Below are 24,147 nucleotides of genomic sequence, written 5' to 3'. Positions count from 1 at the left end.
TAAAACGTTGCTGAGGGCCCAGTGTGGTGGTTCACACCTGTAATCCCAGCACTTTGGGAGGCCGAGGAGAGACCAGGAGTTTGAGACCAGTCTGGCCAACCTGGCGAAACCCGTCTCTACTAAAAATACAAAAATTGGCCAAGCATGGTGGCGCAGGCCTCTTTAATTCCAGCTACTCAGGAGGCTGAGGCAGGGGAATCACTTGAACCTGGGAGGTGGAGGTTGCAGTGAGCCAAGATCGCACCACTGCACTCCACCTGGGTGACGGAGTGAGACTGTCTCAAAAAAAATTTTTAAATTAAAATATTGCTGAGAAAAAAATTTCTTTTTTTTTTTTTTTTGAGATGGAGTCTTGCTCTGTCGCCCAGGCTAGAGTGCAGTGGCACAATCTCAGCTCACTGCAACCTCTTCGTGCTGGGTTCACACAATTCTCCTGCCTCAGCCTCCCAAGTAGCTGGGATTACAGGCATACGCTACCATGCCTGGCTAATTTTCGTATTTTTAGTAGAGATGGGGTTTCAGCATGTTGGCCAGGCTGGTCTCACACTCCTGACCTCAAGTTATCCACCTGCCTCAGCCTTCCAAAGTCTTGTGATTACAGGTGTAAGCCGCCACGCCCGGCTGCTGAGAAAAATTTAAGATGATCTAAATAAAGAGACTGTGTTCATGGGTCAGAAGATTCATTATTGTTAAGATGGCAGTTCTTCCTAAATTCATCAGTAGATTCAGTACGATGTCAGTGAAAATTCCAGCAGACTGTTTTGTAGAAATTGGCAAGCTTATTATAAAATGTATATGCAAATGAAAAGGATCAAACTAACTTTGAAAAAGAGCAAATCAAGACACTATGATAGTAACATAAAAGTAGATATAGAGGCTGGGTACAGTGGCTCACATCTGTAATCCCAGCACTTTAGGAGGCTGAGATAGGAGGATCACTTGATGCCAGGACTTTGAGACTAGCCTGGGCAATATGGCGAGACCTCATCATTCATGTATACACACACACACACACACACACAGACACACACACACACACATATATATATATTTTTTTTTTGAGACAGAGTCTTGCTCTGTCACCCAGGCTGGAGTGCAGTGGTGTGATCTTGGCTCACTGCAACCTCCACCTGCTGGGTTCAAGCGATTCTCCTGTCTCCGCCTCCTGAGTAGCTGGGATTATAGGCACGTACCACCACACCCAGCTAATTTTTGTATTTTTAGTAAAGACGCAGTTTCGCCGTGTTGGCCAGGCTGGTCTCAAACTCCTGACCTCGTGACCTGCCCGCCTCAGCCTCCCAAAGTGCTGGGATTACAGGCATACAAAAAATATTTTTAAATTAGCCAGATATGGTGATGCACACCTGTAGTGCCAGCTACTGCTGTGAGCTATGGCCACGCCACTGCACTCCAAAGTGATACCCTGTCTCAAAAAAAAAACCAAAACAAAAGTAGACAAACGTAAAAACAGTAAAAGATAGAGTCCATAAATAGATTCATACATATGTAAACAACTGATTTTCAGTAAAAGTACAAAGGTAATTCGGGAGAGAAAAGAGTCTTTTTAACAATGCTGCGGGAACGATTGGATATTCCTGTGCAAAAGGAAAAAAAGAACCTCAATCCATACCTGTTACCTATACAAAAATTAACTCAAAATGGGCTGTAGACCTAAATGTAAGGGCTAAAAAAATAACACTTCTAGCAGAAAACATAAGAGAAAATCTTTATGACCTTGGTTTATTTTTTAGATGTGACACCAAGATGGGTTTTTTGGCTTTATCAAATAAAGACTTTCTGTTCCTTGAAAGACACTTTTAAGAGAATCAAAAGACAAGCTACAGACTGGGAAAAAATTTTTACAAGTCATGTATCTCATAAAGGACTTTTATTCAGAATATATGGAGAACTCTTAAAACTGAAAAATAAGAAAACAACCCAATTAAAAATGGGCAAAGAATCTAAATAGACATTTCTCCAAAGAAGATATACAGAGGTCAAATAAACACATGAAAGGTTCTCAACAACTTCAGGCATTAGAGAAAGCAAATTAAACCCAAAAAGAGATATAATAGACCTATTACAAAGTCCAAAACTAGAAAGACTGACCGTACCAAATGTAGGCAAGGATGTGAAGGAACTGGAACTCATACACTGCTGGTGGAAATGTAAAATGTTACAACCACTTTAGAAAACAGTGGCAGACTCTTTAAAAGTTATGCTTACACATACCGTATGATACATTCTACTCACAGGTATTTACCCAAGAGAAGTGAAAGCATATGTCCATCCAAGGAATTGTACGTGAATGTTCACAGCAGCTTTATTTGTAAATAAATACTGGAAACAACCCAAATATCCACTGATAGATGAATGGATAAAAAAAAGTTATGCTATATTTATACAATAGGATACTAAGTAATAAAGGAACAAACTTGATATATGCAGCAACATGGATGAATGGTGAAATAATTATGCTGAATAAAAGCCAGATATAAAAGAATATGTAGTTTATGATTCCGTTTATATGAAACTCTAGAAAATGCAAGCTAATATAGAATGTCAGAAAGCTGATCAATCGTTGCAGGGGTGGGGTACAGAGGGGTACAAGGGAGAAATTATTACAAGGGCCTTAAGGAGACTTTTGGTGGTGATGGACTTGTTTACTATCTTTATTGTGATGATGGTTTCACAGTTACGTACACAATCAAAACATCAAATTGCTCTCTATAAATATGTGCAGTTTATTGTATGTTAAAGCTGTTTTAAAAAAGTAAAGCCAAAAAGAAAGTAGGACTCACTACTGGAATTCTTACTACTCTAGTCAACATTACAGAAAAGCTATGTAACTATATAAATTAATTACAGATACTGTATTTTAAAATACCTCAATAGGGCCAGGCGCAGTGGCTCACACCTGTAATCCCAGCACTTTGGGAGGCCGAGGCGGGTGGATCACCTGAGGTCAGGACTTCAAGACCAGCCTGGCCAAGATGGCAAAATCCCGTCTCTACTAAAAATACAAAAATTAGCTAGGCATGGTGGCACATGCCTGTAATCCCAGCTCTCGGGAAGCTGAGGCAGGAGAATCACTTGAACCCAGGAGGTGGAGGTTGCAGTGAGCTGAGAATCGCACCATTGCACTTCAGCCTGGGAGACAAGAACAAAACTCCCTCTCAAAAAAAAAAAAAAAAGAAAAAAAAAAGAAATACTTCAATGGATATTTTTTAAAGCAAAGAACCTTTTATAAAAGTAATCTTGACTGTTGAATGCATCTTTTTTCATGACTGCTATTGTGATATATTGTGTTTCCTTAAAGTGGATGTACATCAGTTCGGCTGGGATGACAACAGCACAATTCCACATCTTTCTAAGAGCTGAGCAACTATAGCATTATGGAAATTGTGCTTTGCCTTGAAGTGGCAGAGGGCAGATGCAATAGCTGACTCTAGAGTTTTCAGTGTGCAGACAGTTTGATTCACTTGTTAAATATGTATCGTGATTTGATGTTTACTCTACTTGGCATCATCTCAGCCAAATTTCACCTTAGGAACTTACATGTACTTCATCAAGACAACATTACAAATACTTCAGAATGATTCATTTCCTTTTCACACAAATCTAAGTTAGTCCTTGCACAGAGGCTATTTACATGTGAAAGTTCTTTTTCAGCCTTCTAACAAAATCAGAACCACCAAGTTTTAAAATACCAATGTGTTTTAAATGTTTTAAATGTTCTATTAAAAGATCTGGCTTTGTTACCATGGGGTGAAAGAATGCGGTAAGTAGGAAGCATAAAAGTCAGCTGTGGAACTTGACTTTCCAGATATGTTTCCTGAGCTCATTGTACAGAGTAAGCACAAATATGCTGATTGGCAATTCTCCTCCTTCCTGCCATGCTCATGGCAGTGGGACACAGGAGCCATGATGTTCTTTCACACCTCCTCTCTCTGATCCTACAGCTGTGGTGACTCAGCCTTTCTTTCTTTCTTTCTTTCTTTCTTTCTTTCTTTCCTTCAGGGTGTGAACGGCATGTCTGTGGATGAGAAGCCTGACTCCCCCATGTATGTGTATGAGTCCACAGTCCACTGCACCAACATCCTCCTGGGCCTCAATGACCAGCGGAAAAAGGATATTCTCTGTGACGTGACTTTGATCGTGGAGAGGAAGGAGTTCCGGGCCCACCGGGCTGTGCTGGCCGCATGCAGTGAATACTTTTGGCAGGCGCTGGTTGGACAGACAAAAAATGACTTGGTGGTCAGCTTGCCTGAGGAGGTACAGTAATTTGGTTTGTGTGATTGTTAATGAATGTTTATTGACTTACAGAAAACTGGCTGACTAGGAGCTAGAAGATGTACTAGGTGCCATGTCCCCACTCAGGAGTTGATGTCCAAGTCACACGTTAGGTTTGTGGCATAGTCAGTTTCTATTTGATACACTTAAAGTCTCAGAGGCACAGAATATGAATATCTTTCTTGAAGGGAACTGAACCTCACCTGTGGCTCAGTCACTTGTAGTTTCTAGTTCACTTACCCTTCAGGTTTTGAGTGGTTCAGCCTAAGTTTGGCACAGTCCTAGATGTGGGATCTGAATCATTGCTATGATTTCTGTCTTTCAGATAGTGTAAGGATCACTAGATTTCCCTTGAGAGTAAAAGATCGAAAGCATTCCCAGCACCTTCTTTGCTTGGGGGAAAAATAAAAGCAACTAGTAATTTTCACCATTAATTCAGTAAGATTCTAAGAAGTGTAAACTTGCTTTTCTCACCATTGTTGAAAACAGCCCACTCAGGTTTCTTAATTACATCAGTGAATACGGTTATTTTGGTACTTTGGGAACACTAGTAGCTGGACCTGGTCTGTCCAGAGATGACATTTAATTGGATGGTTTAAGTTGTAGGAACCCAAAAGATGGGCTTCACAGTGGCAAACCATTAAATGCTCACCCTTTGAACCATATATACACTTCCTCTTGGTTCATCATCCTGACTTCCGTCATTCCTATGGGACTAAGGATAATACTTTGTGTTCGGGCAGAATCATTCCCTGTGCACCACCAGCACAGTGTGCAGCTCTTGGGCCACCACCAACAGTTACGCAAGCTGTGTACTTTGTAACTCCCAGGAGTACAACTCACGTCCATAGTTTTTGCAAATAGATTCCCTAGAGTCGCGTGGTGTTTGACTAAGCAGCTCTTCACAGCAATCATAGGAGAAACCAAAGACCCCATCACCCAGATATGATGCTGATGGTTACAACCAGTATTAAATCACGGAAGTCACAAACCAGATGCCTTCAGAGGCCTGGCAAATAATATAAATGAGTGAAGTAGGTTGTACATAGGACAGTAGGAAGTGATGGGGCAAGGACCTACTCCACCAAAAGGCATCTAAATTCAACAAAAAACAAGAAGCCAGGTGCAGTAGAGTGCACCTGTACTACTCAGGAGGCTACTCAGGAGGCTGACGCAGGAGGATCCCTTGAGCCCAGGAGTTTGAGACAAGCCTGGGCAACATAGCAAGACCCCATCTTTAAAAAAATAATACCTTGGGAGGCCGAGGTGGGCAGATTATGAGGTCAGGAGTTTGAGGCCAGCCTGGCCAACGTGGTGAAACCCCATCTCTACTAAAAATACAAAATATTAGCCAGGCGTGGTGGTGCGCGCCTATAATCCCAGCTACTCGGGAGGCTAAGGCAGGAGAATGGCTTGAACCTGGGAGGTGGAGGTTGCAGTGAGCCAAGATCACACCATTGCACTCCAGCCTGGGTGACAGGGCGAGACCCTGCCTCAAAAATAATAATAATAATTAAAATTTTAAAACACTATTTGTGTTTGTCTGTTTGATAGACAAACAAGATATGGGTAGTGGAGGTTTCTTCAAATCCCAGACCCTTGTTAAGCAACATCTGCTATTACCCCTGCTGAGCGGGAAAGCAGCCCGCTGATAAAAGTGAGGACTGGGGCCAGGTGCAGCAGCTCACGCCTGTCATCCTGGTACTTCAGGAGGCCAAAGCGGGAAGACCACTTGAGTTCAGGAGTTCAAGACTGTCTTGGGCAACATAGGGAGACTCCATCTCTACAGAAGATTTAAAAATTAGCTAGAGGTGGTGGCACACACCTGTGGTCTCAGCTACTCAGGAGGCTGAGGAGGGAGGATTGCTTGAGCCCAGGAGATCGAGGCTGCAAGTGAGCCATGATTACACCAGTGCACTCCAGCCTGGGTGACAGAGTGAGAACATGTCTCAAAAAAATAAATAAATAAGGACTGCATAAGCACTAGCATTTTCACATTCGTATCCTTGTTACATACTCAGCATAGAGTGCTCCATTACCACTCCGCATACCACTAGCAAGTAGGTAGCTAGAGAGATCCCGACACTAGAAGCAAAAGGACAGATCAGCTAAATGACATACTGGGGCTGGGATAAGGAGTGGAGACTGGGTACCAAGTAACGGGAAGGCCGAGGAATGGCAGCTGCAGTGTAGCCAGGGGATCCTGAGCTGGCCTTTCCCTAACTGCACTGTTGGGGACATACTTAACTAGCTGTCCTGCCATGAGGACTAGGTGAGATGATAAATACAAAAATTCTCAGCACAGCCCTTATCATCTAGTAGGCATTTGACAAACATAAGTCTCTTTTTAAAGGCAGAGTCTTGCTCTGTTGCCCAGGTTGGACTGGAACTCTTGAGCTCAAGGGATCCTCCTGCCTTGAATTATTTACCACAAATACAATATCAAGGCAGTAAAATGTAAAGGAAACTGGGATACAAATGTATATGACATAACCTTAAAGTTTCTTTTTAGATCAAATCCCTGATAATTGCTTATTTCCATGGCATTGGAAAAGGCACTTTAAATAAGAGGCACACTGTACAGACATCACACAAAAATCTATTTGGCCTTTTAAATGAGAATTTGCTGTGTGTTCCCATTTAAGTGAGAATTTGCTGTGTGTTGATTTTCTTTCTTCCTCCCCCTGTAAAATGATTATCATCCCTGCATCATCTACATCCTCGAAACCATTGAAACATTCTGGTTGCTCACGTATCTGAAATCTTCAGGTAGAACTAGATCATTTTTTTTCTTATGAAACGCAAATTCGCATTTGCAGTAATCCGGCTCTAAGTGTCTTGTTGATGGAAGCTGCAAGCCAGCCCCAGCGGCGTTTTCTTTTGAGGTGCCATTGTTTCTGAGGCCTCCTTTGAAGAGCCCTCCCCCTCTGCTCAGGGCACCTGCCTGTGGACACACGTGCTGGGCATTGTTTTCCTGACTTGCTGTGTGCACACTGAAATGTCCCTGCAGGCTCAATGGTAATTGTCACACTTAGCTCAGTGAGTGATTTCATAAAATTTGAATTAAGTGGTAAATAAGCAAACATTCTAAATACTACCTTAGAAAGTAGCTTTCTGGAACTAATTGGCATTTGGTTCAAAGGATATAAGAAAAACCATTAGATTAGCTCGTTGGAAATCTTTAAACCTCATCATAATCCTATCGCCGAATTTGAATCAACTTCTGGCCCTGCCCTCCTCTTATTCACACTTGACCCATCCACACTCCCTTGGCAGCCAACCGCTGTGCTCCTCAAGGGGGCCAGCACAGCCAGGCCTGAGTGTTCCTCCTAGGAGCCTGAAACTTCCAAACGCAAACTGCCACCCCTCCCCCCCACTCCTCATCCACTTTAGGCCAATCCCAGATCTGCCGTCCAGCGACTGTCCAGTTGTGCAATTCCACCCCCAAATCCCAATTCCTGATGAGCCACGCCGTTACCAGCACATTACAGCCACTCACAGAGCCCAGCATAGCCTCTAAACTGAAAGAGAGACAAAAATAGAGGGAGGCCTCCTTCTAGAAATCAAGGAATAATTGAATTATCTTGCTTTTGAAAAAAAAAAAACAAATGGCAATCCCTAGGATTTCTAGGACTTGAGTGTTTGTTCCCCACTGAAAAACACACCCAGGTAATTGTGTCAGCAAATAGTAGGAGATAAGCCACTGTACTTAGTACTTTCATTACATAATAAAGCAGATCATTCAATTTTATAATGAGTAAGTATATGTTGTGCTAAGAGATGAAGAGAAAGTAGTTGATGTGCTAAGCATTGCAGGGCCGTTCTTCCACTGCTCATTAGCATGACACCTCCTTAGCGATAGTCATGGAGGCCATTTTGGGCTGGATGCCAACCATGATGGAAGTAGCATCACAACTATGAAGTTCAGTCTTACAGCATGTCAAGTTCAGAGGACAGGGAGGGGATGTGCTTCCTTAGAAGATGCTCAGCCCACAGTGGGTTTGCACATCAATACTATTCTTACGTGGCTGCTTGGCTCCCTCACAGAATGCTAGGGGAAGAGCGGCTGTTAAAAGGTTACTGCCAAGGTCTCACCACCTTTCTCTGGCTTGCTTCCTGTGTCCTTGTACCCTCTAGAGAAGGGGACAGGTTCATGCAGAGAACGGCTACAGGCTGGGGGTGAGTATGGCCCCTGCAGGTAGACCTTATGTTTTCCTCGGTATAAATAGATTTCAGGTTTGTACTTGCTTGTGCTGTCTATCTTTTGCTTTCTCTCACTCAACATTTTGGGGCAAATCTCACTATTCAGTGCTATACAGGAAAGAAAGCTGACCCAGAAGGATTCTAAAGAAAAGGCATTTGTTGTTAAGTCTTAACCACAGGCTGCAATAAAGAACATTCCTGCAGCAGCACTGCCAAGCACAGATGCCAACAAGGAAATTATGGAATCTTCTTGTCTTGAAGTTTTTAGAGGATATGAAAGCTGTTAATGTCTCTGGGATGGCTTAGGTTCAGTCTTTTAAGGAAGCAATAAGACAGTCATGATTATCTTTGGGCAACCCTTTCAGTATGTAATAGTACAGAAAGTAGTTAACGCCACAGCACAGGGTGACAAGAGCATTCTGAGCCTGAGAGTGAGGGCAAGGGAAGGTGGAGTTTTGGTGGGAAACAGGGGTAAAGTCTTCGGGAAGTGGCATGACCAGGATGAGAAGGGCAAAACACTCACCTAGCCCAGAGCACAGAGCCTGCCCTTTGGCCTCATCCCATTCACCTAAACAAAACTCTGAAGAAGACACCACCACTCTTTACCTGAAAAAGAGTAATGGGCAGATTTTTTTAAACTGGGATCATCAGCCATGAGGGGCTGGGAAAACCACACTCTGGGCCTTGGTATCACTGCATGTGAGGTCTTCAGCAAACCAGTCCTCCTCTCTGGGCTTCTGTTTCCTCACTCATTTATTTATTCATTCAACAAATATTTGTCAAGACCCTGCTATGTAACCAGGAGGCATAATTCTAGGTGCTGGGCGAACCTAGCTCACATTCCAGTGGGGAGGAGGAGGAAAGAGAGGAAATTAATCAGTGTTAAATATACTTTGTTAGATGCCATTGAGGAAAATAAAACAGAGAAGGGAGTCAGGGTACGAGTATTACAATTTTTAAAAAAGTGGTCAAGAAAAGCCTGTTTGAGGGGGTGACTTTTGAAGAGAGACGTGGAGCAGGTGAGGGAGCTGGCTGTGCTGATGTCTAGGGAAAGGGTGAGCCAGACAGGAGGAATCGCAAGGAGGCTGTGGTGGGCAGGGCATATTTGCCACCCAGGAGCAGAGTGAGCCACGGCAGGGTGGGGAGAGGTGAGTCAGAGAGGTGATGGGCCAGACTGTGCACCTCATTGAGCAATTGGCCTTTTTTTTGGAACGAGCTGGCCACTGGAGAGTTTCACAGGTCATTTTGAGTGCCACATGAAAATAAATTGGAAGAGGGCCAGGGCAGAAGCAGGGAAAAGACACAAGAGGCTAAGACAGTAAGCCAGGTGTGACCTGATGGCCTACACCAGGGTGATAGCAGTGACATGGTGGTTGGTGTCAGATTCTGGTGATATTTTGAAGGTAGAGCTCATGGGAATTTCTGTATGTTGGATACAAGGTGGGAAAGAGAGAGAGGAGTCACAGATAACATCCAGGCTTAGGGCCTGAGCTATTGGAAGAATGGAGTTGGCATTAACTGAGATGGGTGAAGTGAAGACTGAGAGGAGTAGGATTGGGGACTGGGGTAGAATTGGGAATTTTGTTTATTTGTTTGTTTGTTTTTTGAGACAGAGTCTCACTGTGTCGCTCAGGCTGGAGTCCGGCAGCACAGTCTCAGCTCACTGCCACCTCCACCTCCCAGGTTCAAGCAATTCTCCTGCCTCAGCCTCCCAAGTAGCTGGGATTACAGGCGTGCACCACCACGCCTGGCTAATTTTTGTATTTTTAGTAGAGACAGGATTTTGCCATGTTGGCCAGGCTGGTCTCGAACTCCTGACCTCATGATCCACTTGCTTCGGCCTCCCAAAGTGCTGGGATTAAGGCGTGAGCCACCGCTCCCGGCCTTCTATTTTGTATATTAAGTTTGAGATGCCTGTTCACATCTAAGTAAAGGTGTCTAGTATGCAGTTGGATTTACATGGCCAGAACTCATGGGAGAAGTCTATCCTGGAGATAAAAGTTGTAATACCAGAATATTGGGAATACTGAAAGCAACAAGACTACATACGATCACCAAGGAAGTGAGTGGAGCTAGAAAGGAAAGGAAGTCCCAGGATTGAGACTTGGAGCTTTCTCGAATTAACAGGTCAGGGAGATGAAGAGGAGCAAGCCTGAGGTGGGAGGAAAAGCAAGAAAGCATAGTGCGTGGTAAGCCAGGTGAAGAAAGCATTTCGAGGAGGAGAGAGCCATCAACTAGGTCAAATGATGCTGTCAGCGAAGATGAAGGCCAAAAACTGACCATCCGGCAATTTGGAGGCCATTTGTGATTTCGTTGAGCACTTTTGGGGGAGCAGTAGAAACAAAAACCAATTTGATTGTGTTCTGGAGAGAATAAGGCTTTTGAGTGAAAGGGAGCAGAGAAGTAGATCAGTAGCTGGAGGGAAACGGTGTCAAAAGAGGTTTCATTTGGTTTTTCATTTTAAGTAGGAAGAAATCCCAACATGTTTGTACTCTGGTGAACATTACCATTGCTCACTCACACCCAGTTTTCCTCTTTCCTAGACACACAGGAAGACTAAATTTGTAATCAGGTAGGCCATATGACTAGATCTAGCTGATGAAATGGGAGGTGAGGACTCTGCTCCAAGGCAGTCAAAAGTAGGTATGAGTTCTTTATGCTTTGTCCCATCCACTTAGCTGGTGTCAAAGGACTCTAGAGTGATGAAGCTGTAGCCTAGGTCCCTGAGTCACTGTTGGAAGAGAGCCAGCAAAAGCCATCTGATTCAGATCAGACGCTGACATGATGAAAAATAAACTTTTAAGTTAATTAAGCACTTAGGATTCGGTGTTTCTGGATGTGAAGTCAATCTGGCTGCAACATCTGTCACCCCAGCATCGCCAGGTTGATTGGGCTGATCTGGGTGGCTCGGCGGGTGTCATTTCCCTCCCTCACTGCTTCGTGTGTGTCCCTCCTGAAGCTGCAGGCTTGGTTGAAGAGGACAACCTTCCCTGATAGAGGAGGACCATTCTTCATTCACAGGTATATATATAGCTGTGCTCCCTGCTAGAAGCTCCAAACAGTCTCTCAAGATGTGGTGTTTTATTTGTTAGCACAGCAAAGCCTAACCTGTCCTAATACCTGGACTGAAGGGAAAGTTCCAAAAGAGAGAGAAAACTTGATGATGCAGGAGACAGAAGTCCAGTTGCCTTGAGTATGCAACAGAGGATGGGATCTACTAACCAAATGGCCAGACAAAATAAGTCACATCCTAAGCTGAAAATGATGGATTGGGGCTGGATGCTCTCTGAGGTCCTAGCCTATGTCACACAAGTTTACAGTCCTTGAACTTGGCTAGCTTCCTATTGGAGGAAGAGAGAAAAAATCCTGTTGGTCAGGAAGAGTGGAGGGATGTTTGGATTGAGAGGTAGGGAAAAGCCATAAAGATGGGAGGCAAACTGGCCAGGAAGGGAGAGAACCACAGGACTCCAGAAGAGGTACAAGCTCAGTTCTCCCACTTTTATGACTTTTTCTTGACTTTTCAGAAAGAGCCTTCCTTACAGGCATTCACAGGAGATGACAGCTAAAGAGTGGAAAAAGACCCCTGGGCTATCTGATCACCTAGAACATAGGCGGATCATGGCTCTTTAACCATGTCAGAAGGTGTTAAGATTTTGAGAAAATTAGTTCACATTTAATGACCTCAATTTCAATATGAGTATATAAGGAGTAACAATGCTAGTTACCAGTTTGACTTGCAGGGCCGCTGTTCAGATAAGTGAAATGTGATGTGTTAAACTTCTTGGAAGGATGGTGCTATAGAAACAGTAGGTGTTATTATTCCCCTAAAAGGAAAGAACAGTCTTCTCTGATGAAATGGCTGTTACCTCAGAATCCTCATTAAAAGCTGTGGTGCAATTTTCCAAGTTGCGTTGGTAAGACTTGGCAGCAGATAAAAAAATGCAAATAAATAAGAAGTCAAAATATTTCAGGTAACTACTTGCTGGCAAATGAGAAGTTTTCAAGTCCTAGAATCATGCTGATAATTTTGAAATGCCTAAAGGCAGAACTTATTTATAGTAACGCAAAGGTGACTGCTAGCTCTGAAATGTGGGCCTCAGTCTCAGATGGAGTTGCGATAAGGCAGCGTCACAGAAAGGGGAGCTAATACTATTGTGACTCCATCCCTGGAGGCTGTGGCGCTGATACAGAGGGAGGGAAATCTAGTGTGAAAATAGCCACAGCAATAGCTAATTTTAAAACTGAGACACATAAGCTGTTTCCAAACCTCTTACATTTTTTAAATCCTGAGGCCAGTAAGCCTATTTAAAGAAACTTATGCAGAAATGTGTTCCTCTTTTGGCATAGTAGTAGGAGTTGAGTAGACAAAAACCTAAGACACATCTAAAAATCATTTTAAGTGACCTGATTTCAAAGCCATTTTTAAGATTTCTTTTCACTATGCCTATTTATCCCTATCTGATGTAGGATGACCACAATAATCAACATTTTGAAATAGATTTATGACAAGGCCTCTGAAAGTAAACTTGTTTGCATCAGTTTTTTTAAAATAGTTACCAGTGTGTCTATTCATTTTTAAAGTCCTCTATATATGAACAAAATATCCTTTATGTTTCTTTCTTTCTCCCATTATGGAGTCTCTTAGCTATTTCAATTAAAATTAATAATAGCTTTAAAGACAAAGTTCAGAGCTATAAAGTTCCTCACTTGATCAGTCATCATAACTATTATTTTGTCGTAGTTAATCACAGAACCCGGGCCTTTACCAAGGTACTTAATTAAACTTTTTAATTTATGATAAGAATTTAAATAGCACTTGTGAGAGTTTTTCAAAATTATTTCTACTTCCCATCCAGATTACACCCTACACCCTTGGGAAAAAAAAAAAAAAGGTGTGACAAAGAGACATCATGGCTGTCAGCCAAGGGTATTGTAGGTCACGCCAGCACGAACTGGCAGCAAGCCATTGTCCAATTAGCATGGCTTCATCCTTGCAGAGTAATCACTCTTTGAGTAGATGGTTGAGTCACTCACGATGCAGTGGTGCTTCACTTGAGCCAGTCCTTCTTAGAATAGGTTTCCTGTTCACTGTGAATACCTGTCCTCATTTGCCAGTACAAGTGCAGGATCATTTAGGCTGAAAGCTGAATAGAAGACAAACATTGATTATGTATCTCATTTCTCTTGCTTCCTGAAAACTGAGATTGCAGTTAAACAGTGAAAGCACAGTGTGTTTTTTAAGTGAGTTACGAGAAAACACAGTTTCCACACCAAAATACTCAGAGTTGGAATCCAAGAGTCAGTTTTTGTTCTGTCTTTTCTTTGGCAGCTTTAACATTTGGCACAAATCTGAGGATATCAATAAAGTTACCCAATAATCTTAATGGATTCGCATTCCATTCAAAAATTTGGAATGTCACCAAACGTCTTCAGGTTTCAACTCCATTGTCGGGTTGTTCATGACATTTCTGGTGGGTGTGCAGTTATAAAAGCAGACAGCTTTTGAAAGAGGCCCTTCTTATGGTGAGAACACCTGGAATCTTGGTTGGATAAGCTGTAAGCCAGGAAATTGATTCAGGAATTTTTTAATAAAATGGATCATACCCAGGCATTGGAGTGATGCATGGTGGTCAGTTTAAAAAAAAAAAGGGAAAAAAGAAAGAAAGAAAGCTGTTCTTAAAAGCACAAAGAAGATAGAATAAAATTGTGGGCACTAATCAGTTAATACCTTTATTTTCTTGTTTGTTTGGGTTCTGAACCAAATTACAGGCTAGAAAAAGAATTGGCTTGTTTTGCTTTGAGGAGTGGAGAAGCAATTACATAATAGCACTTCTGGTTTCCTAGGATCTCGGAAGTGTTCTTTTTTGCCATTAACTTGGTACACATAGTAAAATTCATCACTTTGCCATAGACTCCTAAAATATGTTGACAGTCTCTGTAACTGACATTGGCACCACCTCCAAGCTAGCTAGTAATGCAGTGAGCTTTGCTGAGATGGACTTTCGTGTGCAGCCTGGCGAAGGCTGTTTGTGAAAAAGTTAATGCATTCCACACCCTGGGTGGGATGGAGCCAGGCCTCCAACGTGAGCACATTTTTGACTGACTGGCAGCAAAGAGAAATACTGGCAGCTGTTCCCAAGCAAGGCCAAAAGTTGGCCAAGGGAGAAAAAAAAAATGCTGGGATTTAGCCAATGAAAGATTCCTGGGCTTAGAAGAAAACCAAAGGAAGGATACAGAAGGTCACAATTACAGGCCTCCAGCTTATTGAAGAAACACCTATTTCATTTTATCTTCTGTTTTATAAAGGACAGTTATTAAATGTCATTGTTACTCATTTTTTCCTGATTATTTTTAAGCCATCATTTTCTATTGATTTAATTTTTGTATTCTTTATATGCAAAAACCAAATGACAGATTATTCTTCCCAAAAGTTTTACATAGATGACATCATTCCTGGAGGTGGCATTAACAACCAGAACTGGGTAGGGCAGGGCAGTCTATGAGCAGTGGCCACACCCTTGGGTTTATCAAGCCAGGTTGAGTGGCACCAGTCAAATGGAAGGTTGTATATGGGTCACTTTGAAGATCTGTCCAGAGAAACCCTTCTGATGCCTCCCTGCTTATCTGTTGTTCTTGTTTTATATGATAGTTAAGAAAAGAGAAGTGTAAGGAAAACAGGAAGTTACTAAAAAGGCCAGGAGAATGGCTGTTAACAGACAGGACCCTCAAGTGTCTTGCTCTGTAAAGATGAACACTCTACTACCATGAGAGGTGTTCTGATGTGTGCACTGTTTGTTTCCCACTGAATGCCTTAGTCTATGTGGGAGTATTCTTTGTGTTTCTTATATCTGCCAAGTGGATCTGTAGTAGCCCAGGAATTGAATTGTACCCTACAAATAGGAAGGTGGAAAGATTAAAAATGTGGAACACCCAGATTCAGGGTAAGAACTTCATAGTTTGGGAAATCAGGGAAGATAACTGAAGATACTAAGGGAAGATAATTGAAGCACACTTTTCGTAACTGGAGATTTTTTTGGATGAGTTAAATGCATTCAATTTACAAGGTGTTCATGTAGAGAAGTGCAGTAACCTTTCAAAGTTCTGTTTAACAAAGTATTTCCATTCCTCCTATTTAAGGCTGCTTTAGTAGATGTTGACCAGATGTCTCATTCACTGACAAGAAGAAATAGCATCCCAACTATACAGGAGGGATTTCAGCTATATTAAAGGAGGATTTTATAACAGTGTAAGATGATAGACATGGGAGAAAGGCACCAAAAAATACAGAATTACATTCAGAGGAGCATGCATGTATGTGTGTGCCCATGCACGTGTGCTTAAACCAGATGCTTAATAAGACAAAATCCTTAAGTACAACACTTCATAGAAGCAGAGGAATGGACCACAAGACCCCAAAGGTCATTTCTTTGGGGGATTAACTTAGAAATGTAAAGCAAGATTACCTCCTTCAAAGAACCCACAATACAGTTGAAGAATCAAGAGAAAAACATAGAAATCAAAGGTGAATGATTCAAGAGTATTCGTTGTAGATGGCAGGTTGTACTGGCAGTTGTTTGTGCTGCAGAAGTTCGGGTGGAGGGGAGGACAGGATTTTTCTTCCATCTCTTTCATGAAGTTTATCTCACCTAAAATCAACACCCACAGGATGGACAGGACTTCACTAGGGAGCAAGTGGGGAGAGACCCTTCAGGAGAGGACACTGGTGTGGCAAAGACCCAAAAAGAGGCACTCGCAGGACTTTGAGGAGGCAGCTTTTATCAGCACAAATGAGAGATTTGGGGAAATAAGTCAAAATATGGTCTCACTACATGGGGCCTTACTATGGAAGAATAAAATTTAGACAAAAGAATTTAGACTTGACCAGGTAAGCAACAGGAATTCATGAAACATTGTGAACCGAGAAGTGACATAATAAAAAACAGTTTAAGGAATATCTGTCTAGCAATGGAATGCATGTTGGATGGCAACACCAACCCACCACAGACAGAGAGCACAGTCAGGAGACACACCCTGAGCCTAGCGTAGGTGAGGAAGGTCTGCACCTAGGTGAAGAACTGGGAGAATGAGGAGGCCTTTCAGAGATACCAAGAAATTGGGCAGAGAGCACATGGGTGGGGAAAGAGGCCATCAAGATGGCCTTGATACGTATCTGTAGTGCTTTACATGTGCCTAAGGCACTGAGATCACAGAGCCAAAGATATAGACAGACAGGAGGAACACCAGCATAGGCAATGACTGGAAACACTAGAAATTGCTGACCCCTTTGAGAAACAGGAAAAAAAAGGGCAGGGGCTGAGATTGAGCTCCAACATTTAGGCTCCATGGCTGGTTCCTCCACTAAGAACAAGGTTTACTCCGAATTGCTGGTGTTAAATTTATCTTCATTTATTCGGAACATATTTAAGCCCCAACAGTTTATCAGACTGAGGAATACATATAGAGTTGCTCCCTAAATTACCTTTTAAGGGGTATGCCTCCAAGTGATATCACGAGCATCAACTCTTGCTTAGCATTGCTGAGTGCAAGATCCTGCAAGGGGACGCTAAATTTCTAAAGGCCAAAGCACTTGTTCTCAAAGCTATTTGTAATCTAGTGCCACATAATTTTTGAAATGCCGTGAACAAATTCCGGTACAGGTGATCACTCGGGGTTAAAGCCATTAAGGTGAATGTTTGATGGACACTATTGTTATAATACCAAAACAACACATGCAGAAACAAAGTAACATTACACACACTCTTTTCTTGTCACGAGGGATAAGTCAGCACTGTGCACTGAAGGATCAGACTGCCTTCACAGTAACCCAGGCAGGGGTCAATCTGAGCATCACTCCTGGAGTGTCAGCCAAGTGTTAGGTATCTTCTGATCCAAATATTCATGAAATACATACCATCCCCACTGGCGTAGTCAATATATAAGTTGACCTCATAAAGCTTTGAGATACAACTTCCAGTGAGAGAAAAATAAAGGATTAGAGGCACAAGCTTACGAACACCATGAGGAAGCAAAGGGGCAAATCTGGGGCGGTGGGGGGTGGTGGATGGGTGAGGGTAATTCTACAGGACAACTTCTTGCAGGCCTGATTTCTTCAATAAGTCAGTGACATAAAAATGGACTGCACTAAGTTAAACAAGAGTTAAGAGCTTTAAAACCCAGATGTAGTCCATGGTCCTGGAGTGGTTACTGGTTTACACAAACTGGTTATAAAAGACTTTGGAGTGGGGGAAATTGGAGAAACTCAAATATGATCCAAGTAGTTGATGAAAGGTGATGATCAGAAAAAGTGGATGGAGGAACGATATGCCCAGTATGATCTCACTGTGGTTAAAAATACAAATGTGAGTGCAAGTGGTGTGTACATACGAAGAGCCATGAGAACGTGTGCAAAGTAAAAATATCAACAGGGTGACCTGTGAATGGTAGAAATGTAATGGAATTCTTTTTCTTCGTCTGCATTTTCTAATTTCCTACAGTGTACATTATTACATTTCTATAATGAAGAAAGGATTATTTGAATGGGTAGGTGGATGGAAGGGAAGGAAGATCAGGAAAAGGATGGGGCATAGTATTGGAAAAACGAAACTCTGTAGTATGGCTTTGCTTGTGATTTCAAAGGTTCTGCATGCCCCATGGGATTTCTCCCTAAAGCCACCAGTGGGACCTAAGGGGACCAATGCTTCCTGGTCCCTTCCTTCCAACTCAGGGCTCTTCATTCTTCTAAGAACCAAAGTCCTAAACTTTGGCTGAATGGGCTTTCACTCACAGTCTCATTGGTTAAATGAAAATCCAAAAAGCAACAAAGGAACTCAATTAGATTTCTTCCATTTCCTTCTAATTTAAAGTTAGAAGACCTTTTTCCATATTTAAATTTTCCCCAACCATTGAAACCTACAGATGCCTTTGCATTCCTATATGTTTTCTGGAGTTACATCTCTGGAAATGACTAGTGTCATTTTCAGTGGAAATAACTCATATGTTTTTCCAACTATCTGACTCTATGTCAGACACTGTATCTGACAGACGAGGAAATTCTTACCTTCTGGTCAAATCTTGTATGACTGTGAAGGAAGCAGGGAGTGTGAGGAAAGGGTGTCTGTCCTTCCCCATTCCCTTGGTATACACATACTGAAGTTGAAGAAAACGAGACTCCTTTCGTGGTTATTTTCAAACAAATATAAATGGCTATAAGTGTGTGCTTTGGTAAGTCACTCAATAAGCATAATGTACACTTTAGGCTCTGGTTGAGTATGGAATATCTCCAAGTAGCTGCTTCTTCAAGGATATATCAGAATGTTCAGTAATAAGGACATGTTTTCATATTAATCAGATGAATGATGACATTTTAAAAACTAATAGTAAAAGAGGCCATTTCCATCCTCAACTGGGTTTTATAAAAAAGAAGACATTTACCTTCTGAACCAGTTTATTCAAGTATAAAATATAGAAAAAATTTTCAAAAAAAAAAAAAATAAAGTCACCCTAGATCCTGGAAGTCCTGGGCCCTGGTGTCCTTGTAGTTCATGCCACCTTCCTCCCTATCCACATGTCACTTGAATTGGAGTCTGGGAACCATTTACTGTGGACCCTGTGGTAATGAGGTGGTTTCCCTCCATCATGCCCAAGATGTGGAAGAAGACAACTAATAGGTGTGTGACTGAGGTTTCAGAAGAGTGAGTCAGAATAGAAGGTGATGCTGTAATGGATCTGCACCTGTAAGGCTCACACTAATGTTTAAAATGACTTCACGCAAACTACTCGGTGGTCCATGGATTGCCAGGGTTTTCCTTACTTCCTTCTCAGGAGCCTCCAGAAATATCTTTTATCTTTTTTATCACTTTTTTTAAATCACAGTTTATCAGACTGAGGATACATATAGAGTTGCTCCCTAAATTACCTTCTAAGGGGTATGCCTCTCAAGTGATATCTTGGGAGATAAGTTTTTAAGTTTTATTAAGTTAAGTGATTTTCTCTTAACTCAATCCTTAGCTTGTTTTCGTGTGACTCTGCAGCATTTAACTTTTCTAATACATGTATATTATTAGTTCACTCCGGCTGCCATAGCAAAATACCACAGGCTGGGTGGCTTAAACAACAGAAATTCATTTTCTCGCAGTTCTAGAGGCCAGAAGTCCAAGATCAGGGTGCTACCAGGGTTGGTTTCTGTTGAGGCCTCTCTTCAGGCTTACAGACAGCCACCTCCTTGTGTCCTCACATAGCCTTTCCTCTGTGCATGTGTGGACAGAGAGTGCTCTGGTGTCTCTCCTTCTTATAAGGACATCACTTCTATCCAATTAGGGCCCCACCCTTGTGACCTCATTTAACCTTAATTACCTTTGTAAAGGCCCTGCCTCCAAATAGAATCGCACTGGGGATTAGGGCTTCAATATGTGTTAAAGAGTAAACTTTATAACAACCTACTAAAAAACTCTATAGCAACCTAGGAAAAAAATAATAGATTTGTACAGATACAAAACAACATACGCACAAAGTTATCCACATACAGCCACACAATCAATCATGTACTGTGTAGCCATAAGAAAGAAAAAAGTTCTCTGTGAACCGATGTGGAGTAATTTCTTTGTTTTTTTGTTTGTTTTTGTTTTTTTCTTTTTTTTTGTGACAGAGTTTTGCTCTTGTTGCCCAGGCTGGAGTGCAGTGGCACGATCTCGGCTCACCACAACCTCCGCCTCCTGGGTTCAGGTAATATTCTCCTGCCTCAGCCTCCCAAGTAGCTGAGATTACAGGCATGTGCCACCATGCCTGGCTAATTTTGTACTTTTAGTAGAGATGGGGTTTCTCCATGCTGGTCAGGCTGGTCTCAAACTCCCGACCTCAGGGGATCCACCTGCCTTGGCCTCCCAAAGTGCTGGGATTATAGGCATGAGCCACCTCGCCTGGCCCCAATATGGAGTAATTTCTGAGATGTATTTTTAAGCAGAAAAACAAGTTGCAGAGGGATATGTACACTATATATGTTATGCTTCCTTTTGTGCAAAGAAGGGAAAATAATATATAATTGTAACACATAAATATATATGTGTGATTTATAAATATATACTCATGCATACATTTGCATACTTTGTAAAAAGAAACAGAAAGGATAAACAGGAAACTAGTGGAAAAGATTACCTATAGAAAGTAGGTGGCAACAGAGTGAAAGGTTTGGGATAGGAGTGAGACTCTGTATCTTTTTGTTCAGTATTGACTTTTGAACCAATTAAATGTTTTAAGTAGTCAAGAAATTAAAATCTAATCAACAAAGATGAAAATCAGCAGACCTAAAAATTTAAAACAGAAAAATGAACTCACTGTATATTAAAATAATAAACTAGAAAACAAATAAATTAGGTTAACTTTTAAACATAATGCTGTGACTAGACATCCTCTGTGGAACATTCTTTAAGACAACTGGCCTGAACTTTTCAAAAATATCACTGTCGTGAAAGACAAAATGATGGGGGGATTGCCCTAGATTCAAAGAGACTAATGAGACCAAATGCATTGAGTGATCCTTGATTGGCTCCCAGATTGAAAAAAAAAAATCTGTAAAGGACATCCTTGGAGCACTTTGGAGAATCTGAATGTAGACTGTATATTAATTTATAATATTGTATCAACATTACTTTTCTTGGGTGGAAAAATGGTATTTTGGTTTTGTAGAATGATCTCGTTCTCAGGAGATATATGCAGAAGTATTTAGTGGTGAAATGTCATGGTGTCGGCAATTTACTTCCAAATGGTTCTGGGAAAACATATATGCATGTGTGTGTGTGTGCGTGCACGCACGCGTGCGTGAACAGGACTGTATAGATATACATTGAGAGAAGAGAGCACACAGATTTAGCAAATGTAATGATTTAACACAGTCTGTTTCCTCCCAACATTCCAGATTCACCCCTAGCTGAATCCAGACTAAAAGTATGTGGGTATATGATTCTTCCATATTTTCTGTGGATTGGAATTTTCAAGATCAGGAAAGTTGGGGAAAATAACTAATGGATTTTGATTGGTTTTGTCATGAAGGTTCTCCATTCATTGAAGAAATATTTACTGAGCACCTGCTCTGTGTTAAGCCGTTTTAAGTGCTAGGGTTATAGCAATGAATAAGACAGAGTAAGTTGGAGTTCTTATGGGCCTACAAGTATTGTGGAGGGCAAATAAGAAAACAAGACAATTTAAATTATTGTAAGTCCTAGAAGCAAAGTAAAGTAGAGTGATGTGATAGATAGTAATTGAGGGAAGTGCAACATTAGATGGGTTGGCCAAGGAAGGCTTCCCAAAGGAGAAGAACTTTGTGTTGAAACCTGAATGACCAGAAGGAGCTGTTCATTCATTTAACAGATTTGCATTGAGCATCTACTGTGTGCACTGTTGCAGGTACTAGGGATACAAAACAGGCAAAACTCTGAGCTTTCACAGAGCTTATGTCCCAATTAGGGATGACAGACAGTAAGCAGGAATACCAAGTTAGTGATCAGCAACATAAGAGAAAATAAATCTAGGAGGAGGGGAGTAGTTAGGGAGGACAGGAGTTGGAATTGTGAATACGGTAGTTAAGACAGGGCTCAGTGAGAAGGTGACATACGAACATGGACCAGAGATTGGAGGGGTCAGTGGGGGCTGGTTTTGGGAGGAGAGAGACCAGCCAAGGTGGATAGGTTGCTTTCACGATTTTAGTTTTTCTTGCAAACGGATTAGAAATGGGATGTGAAATAAAGAAAAAAAAAAAGCCAGTACGACTATGGATTTTGGCTGAAGAAGCAGAAAAGTGTCTGGGAGAGGAGACACAGGGTTGGGTAGGTGGATGGCAAGATGAGTAGGTGACCAGCAGCCATGAAGAAAGAGTCTAGCGGATGAAAAACGCAAAAGCTTAAAGTTCTGTTGAGAATTTCGCAGCAGACTTGTGCAAGGGTAATTAGGAGTTTGCCTTACAAAAACTCTTTCAATAGAATTTTTTCATTTACAAATTAACCTATTGATAAGTTGAGCTCAATCAGCTCCAATGAAAATGTTAACTCCCAGTTTGCACCGACTCCTGTCTCCAAGGGTCTAGCTCGCCACATGGAGCTGCTGTAGGAGGCCTCCCTTGTTCTTGATGCTGAATGGAAGTTGTGGTGGGAAAGGGAGAATATGTGTTGGAGATGTGGCCCTATTCATAGTGACATATGAGGTGGCGTTGTGGGAGTGGCCCCGCAAGGTTCAGCTGGAGTGTAACAGTGGTTCCCAGACATTTTTTGCCAGTGATCCCTCTGACATGTGACTAAATTTCACAGACTGGCTTTCAGTTTTGAAGCCAAATTTCTCTTCCTTCTATGCCCCACGCATGAGTCCGTGAGGGACACACATTCTAAGCATATTTCGTTCCTCAAGAGCAGGCTCTGGCAGCTTTGAGACTATTCATTCGCATTCCATTGCCTCTTCTGCTCTCCCTCCAAGATTCCTACAGAGACTGCTCTTAAAATAATGCAGCCTTATTTATTCAGATTCCTCCTCCCCCAGGAAGATGCTGAGAGCATTTCATGAGAATTCTTCAAGAATTGCTGAGGTTCTATGGACTTCAGAGAATGTGCTTGACATGGGAACAGCTTGGGCCCTTAGTAGATGCTTCTTGATGGAGGTGATGAGCCTTGAGCCCACCTGCCAGGAGGACCTTCTCCTGCAACTGTAACGCATGCTGCCAACATAATCCAGCCCCGGAGGATATCCCAGGGGACTCCCTTTCTGGCCAGCACCTAAGCAGAAGGGAGGTGGATTTGCCCTCTCTCTCTCGCTCTGTATGCCCTCGCTTCCCACCTCCCTGGGTTTATTTTCAAAGCTATATTGATGAAATAAGCCCACCACATAAAAAAGTTACTAAATGATTCCATTTATGTGACATACCTAAAGTACTCAAATTCATAGAAACAGAAAGTCAAGTGGTGGTTACCGGGGGTGTGAGGAGGTGGAAAAGGAGAGTTGTTTAATGGGTATAGATTTTCAGATTTCCAAGATGAAAAGGTTCTGGAGATTTGTTTTACAATAGTGTGAATGTATTTAACACTACCAAACTGTGTACATTTCTAGGTCACATGAAATATTTCTGAAAAGAGTATGATTGTCTTAGCATACAGGGCCTTCTTCCTTGCTCCATCTTGCAGAACTGGAGGGACATGCTCTGTGCCAGCACAGCCATCTGTGATCGGGGCCATGAGAGGTCAAGAGAAGGTCCTTCCACTGCTCAATGCACAGCATGACACCTTGGTTCGATTGTTCACCTCAAATTTGTGTCTAGTGTTCGATCTAGATTCAGTAATTAGATCAAGGTTGCAGACCTGAGGGAACCACCCAAAAATTTTTAACCCAGAGTCAGGTGCTAATCATTGTCACAGAAAACAGATGGCTAAACAGGAGCTCTAGACAGGGGACCTCCAGACAGGGGACCTCCAGGAGTTAGGCAGTCCCATCATTGCATGAACTTCTCTTTTGCCTTTGCCTCCAGTTGCTCATAAGAAATGATTTTCTTTCCTAATTTTTGCCCAGTCTTGATAAATAATAGATATGTATTGGATATCAACCATGAGTAAATGCCAGTACTTGCAGCCATCTTTTAGAGTATGTCCTTCACCCTCCTCTCCTTATTTCATTGTCTTG

The 24,147-nt window shown here is 42.0% G+C and overlaps 1 protein-coding gene across 5 annotated transcripts in view; it reads left to right on the top strand.

The window, feature by feature from the left end:
- BACH2 (BTB domain and CNC homolog 2) overlaps window positions 1–24,147 on the top strand; it is a 373,691-nt gene that overhangs the window by 290,790 nt on the left and 58,754 nt on the right. For all 5 annotated transcript variants that reach the window (XM_055258931.2, XM_055258932.2, XM_063619429.1 and 2 more), the window contains one exon: window positions 4,021–4,275. In XM_055258931.2, the coding sequence (XP_055114906.1) occupies window positions 4,033–4,275 (243 nt within the window). In that variant the 5' untranslated portion in view covers window positions 4,021–4,032. The remainder of the gene's footprint in view (window positions 1–4,020; window positions 4,276–24,147) is intronic.

The sequence above is a fragment of the Symphalangus syndactylus genome, chromosome 2 (genome assembly GCF_028878055.3).
Source record: "Symphalangus syndactylus isolate Jambi chromosome 2, NHGRI_mSymSyn1-v2.1_pri, whole genome shotgun sequence".
Classification (NCBI taxonomy): domain Eukaryota; kingdom Metazoa; phylum Chordata; class Mammalia; order Primates; family Hylobatidae; genus Symphalangus; species Symphalangus syndactylus.
Note: the sequence above shows the minus strand (reverse complement) of the source record. Positions and strands in the feature narration are given on the sequence as shown.